The sequence below is a fragment of the Erythranthe guttata genome, chromosome 1 (assembly GCF_056151865.1).
Source record: "Erythranthe guttata isolate IM_541 chromosome 1, IM_541, whole genome shotgun sequence".
In the NCBI taxonomy this organism is placed as follows: domain Eukaryota; kingdom Viridiplantae; phylum Streptophyta; class Magnoliopsida; order Lamiales; family Phrymaceae; genus Erythranthe; species Erythranthe guttata.
In genome coordinates this window covers 8,913,208-8,916,933 of record NC_142533.1, presented here as the reverse complement: position 1 = coordinate 8,916,933, position 3,726 = coordinate 8,913,208, and the positions used below count along the sequence as shown (strand labels likewise).

Sequence of the window (3,726 nt, the reverse complement as noted above, 5' to 3'; positions counted from 1 at the left end):
ATTATGTTGAATTTGACACCATAAGGGTGGACATGTAAGAATATTAATAATTGAGGAATAGTTGTAGTTATCCATACATGAGGGGTTTTTTCATAATTTTACCATACCTCAGGGATTAGTTGTAATTTACCCTTTTAATTTTGTATGGATTAAAATTCTAACCTCTAATGGTTTACTCAAATTAGTGTTTGGGCCGCTGAAATTTGATTAACCGAGTCCGAGCCCATATATATAGTGGCACACGCGAAAATTTCTCAACTCACTCATTCTATCGTCTCATCAATCGAAGATTGCGTCTTCCCCTTGGAGAGAGAGCTTTAAAACCCTAGTTACTTCCATCAATTGTTGATTTACTCTTATCCGATCATAAAACTGATTTTATTCGGAGAATTTCTGATTGAAACTGCCTGCTCTACAATTGTTGATTTCGCGTGCTATTCTCTACAATTAATCGGTCGATTCCGGCGAAATATTCGATATTTGAAGTTAGGGTTTCCTTCGGACATTCGTCGAGAGATTTGCGGTAGAGATTCCATCCGGTCGAGGAGGCGTTGCTCTGGCGAATAGATTCGAGTCGAGTATTAGTGGTGTTCTTCTCCGATCTGCGTAATTTCTGGTTGTTTGGTTGAATTCGATCGGAATTCAGATATTCGTTTGTCTCTGTGGAAGTCGGAAGAATTTCTCTGAATTTGAATGTTCTTCGAGCCCTTGGAGGATTAGAAGACAATTAGTGGCTTTGATTATTTTTTGTTAGGAAAAAAAATTAAAAAAAAAAAAAAAAAAAGAAAGAAAGAAAGAATTTCTTGACTTTCTATTGTACTGTTATTGATTTCCTCTCGAATTGTTTTAATCGAAGATCACTATTCCAGGCCTTTCATTTTGTATTACTATTTGAAAGATATGTATATGGCTGTTTATTATATATTTGAAAGTTCAAATGATTATGAATCCGTTGCCCTCGACAGCCACTCTATACAGGTGGGACACTTGAAAGAAAGAATAATCGAGTTAAAGCATTTGGGCAACGGTACTGATTTTGACCTCGTCGTAACCAACGTCCAGACTGGTGAAGGTTTGTTTTCATTCCTTGCCAAATATTGTTCAAAATCAAAATCATTTAAACAAATAATGGTTCGGTAATCTTTTATCCCAATTTCTTTTTATGTGCTCAAGACTCGATTATTTTACTGTCTTTTGGTTAATATATTGAATTGCTGGTAATTGTAATTGAAGAGTTTCTATATATATGTTCATGTTGATAATACTTGGTAGTTTTAATTTGCTAATCTTTATTTTAATAAAGAAAAGTTGATGGTAGCAAGTTAATTAAAGTCAATTCTTCAGACTCTTGACTTTTGATGGTTGCAGTTTTGATATGAATGTTTTTTGGACTGAGTTACGTTTTTGAGAAAGCTGACTATTATCAATTGTAAATTAATTGCTTAGTATTTTTTTGTATAATTTATTTCATATGCATTAATATGTGCCTTTGCAGTGTAGGTTACACGAATGTCTGCACATCTGTAGTCTGTACAATCTCATGTTATTCGTTTAGTTTTTGCGAGATGTAAATTTTCAATAATATATTGTTACATTCGAGAACGAATTGATAAAAGTGTATTATAAACTGTTACTTAAAATGGGTTGTGGAATGGATAATTTATAACCTTTCTCTAATCACTCTTCTTAAATCTGCTGTGTTATGATCGGAATTTTCAGGGTGTAGCTATACTAAATGTTTCAGCTTGTAACTACGGTCCTAAGTCTGCGAATTATCAGTTTTGTTAAGGTTTAGTTCTTACTGTAAAGAAATGCTTTCCCTCCTGGTTTATAGGACAATTTAGTTGATACTGATAATAATTTTGGGTTGATGATGCAATAACAACAGGGTATTGGGATATGTCGTAAAGTTGTGTTAACTGTAGTTGTGCTCGTTCGTTGCCTTTGTATAATGGTTACGTAGAGTTTATGCTCATCTCATTGTTTTGTTATTTCAGAGTACCTTGATGAAGGAATATTAATTCCCAACAATACTTCAGTTTTAATACGCCGAGTTCCTAGACGTCCTCGCAGGCCCATAGTTACTGCACCCGTCATTGAACTTGAAGAGTATTTTCTTGATCCTTTTATACTTTGTTTATTTAGTGTATTGTAAAATAAAAAATAAAATTCTGTAATGATTATTCGGAAATATATTGCTTTCAAATGTTGAACATGGTCGAGCTCGATTTTAATATTTTCTCAACTACATATGTTGTCTTTGCTTTGCCCGTCGCATATTTGTTGAAATCCCACTAACGTTATTTTTTTCCGTAGTCAACCTTCTGATGCTCTTGGCTCTGGTATAGATTTCAGATGGGGTATGGTTGGACGTGGTTTTGGTAATCCCTCTTGACTAATTTTATATGAATTCCGTTTTCTCAAGCGTTCGATTAAGTTGTTAATTGTCAGCTGCAGGATTATAAATTTCCCCATAATTTATGCTTTTAGTAATTGCTGCAGGTCATTGATTTTGTTGAGGCTTTTATGTGTTCCTGTATCCTGTGACCGATTTAAAAACTAAATTGCTGGATTTGCAGGTCGAGGTGGATTTGACAGGGAAACTCCACCACGAGGGTACATATGTCACAGGTGCAAGGTGCCTGGTATGTTTCGTTTCCTCGGCAATTTTTGTCTACTATTCAGATTATATACATCAGTGTGTGTCATCTGGAAACAACTTACTAGTGAATGTCGGAATTGTTTTGCTTAGGGCATGTTATTCGGCACTGCCCAACAAATGGTGATCCCAATTTTGACATAAGAAGAGTCAGATCTCCAAGTGGAGCTGTTGCACTTTTGAATCCCAATGAGTAAGTTATTACGAACATCCAATTTATTCTGATTTTTTTGAAATGGTAGACGTTGTCTTCTTCATTTGCCATTTGTATATACGTAAGGTCTAAAAGGTTATATTATTTGTTTGTACATAGGGAATTGTCTGTGCCAAGGAGAATGACGGACAACATGCTTTTCACTCGCTTTTCGGCTTTCAGAATTGATTGAATAAAGGAATGATGACGGAGATTATTACCTAGTTATTAGGGCCAAGAGGCAATGGTTTTGAGAGGAGTAGCCTTTTATTGCGATAAAACGGATAGGATTGAAGGCAATTTCGATTATTAAGATTGGAAAAACGGTCTTTTAGCTACATGTTCAAGAATCGTTTTCGTTTTTAGTTTGTTCACTTTTTTTTTTCCGTTTTGCTTAATGTTGAACTCTTATGTTTTCAATCACATACACATTTTGGTGTTTAAACTCTGATGAGCTTAATTAGTCTAGTAATAACATACTCACTTGCTTAGTGAAATGGTTCGCTAATCACAGGTGTATGTGTGTGTGTGTGATATATCAATACCCCATAGCCCATAGGCCATAGATAAATTAATAAATTTCTTCTGTTCCGGATTCGGTAAAAAAACAACTCATCAAGATAATACAAAACTTTATTTAAATAATGTATCTATGTTTGACTAAATCAAATAAGAAATTTATTTATTTAATTTTTTGTCTCATTTAAAAATTAAAACCCTAGATCTTAACCAAACTTTGTGGTAAAGAAGATGTGTAGCAAGCAACTCCTCTAATAACATCTTAATTCAAGAAACAAGTGTACATAATAAGCCTTGCCGGAGGGCGTAAGTTTGTTGGACAAAAGCTTCAAATCATCGTCACATGCTATTAAGA

At 34.3% G+C, this 3,726-nt stretch overlaps 1 protein-coding gene across 1 annotated transcript; it reads left to right on the top strand.

Moving 5' to 3' along the window:
• Positions 1–256: 256 nt before the first annotated feature.
• LOC105978107 (E3 ubiquitin ligase PARAQUAT TOLERANCE 3) lies at positions 257–3,297 on the top strand. Its single transcript, XM_013003525.2, has 6 exons — positions 257–1,072; positions 1,998–2,109; positions 2,317–2,381; positions 2,580–2,645; positions 2,753–2,852; positions 2,973–3,297. Exons 1-6 carry the CDS (start codon positions 901–903, stop codon positions 3,043–3,045), a joined length of 588 nt encoding a protein of 195 aa, XP_012858979.2. The 5' UTR covers positions 257–900; the 3' UTR covers positions 3,046–3,297.
• Positions 3,298–3,726: the final 429 nt, after the last annotated feature.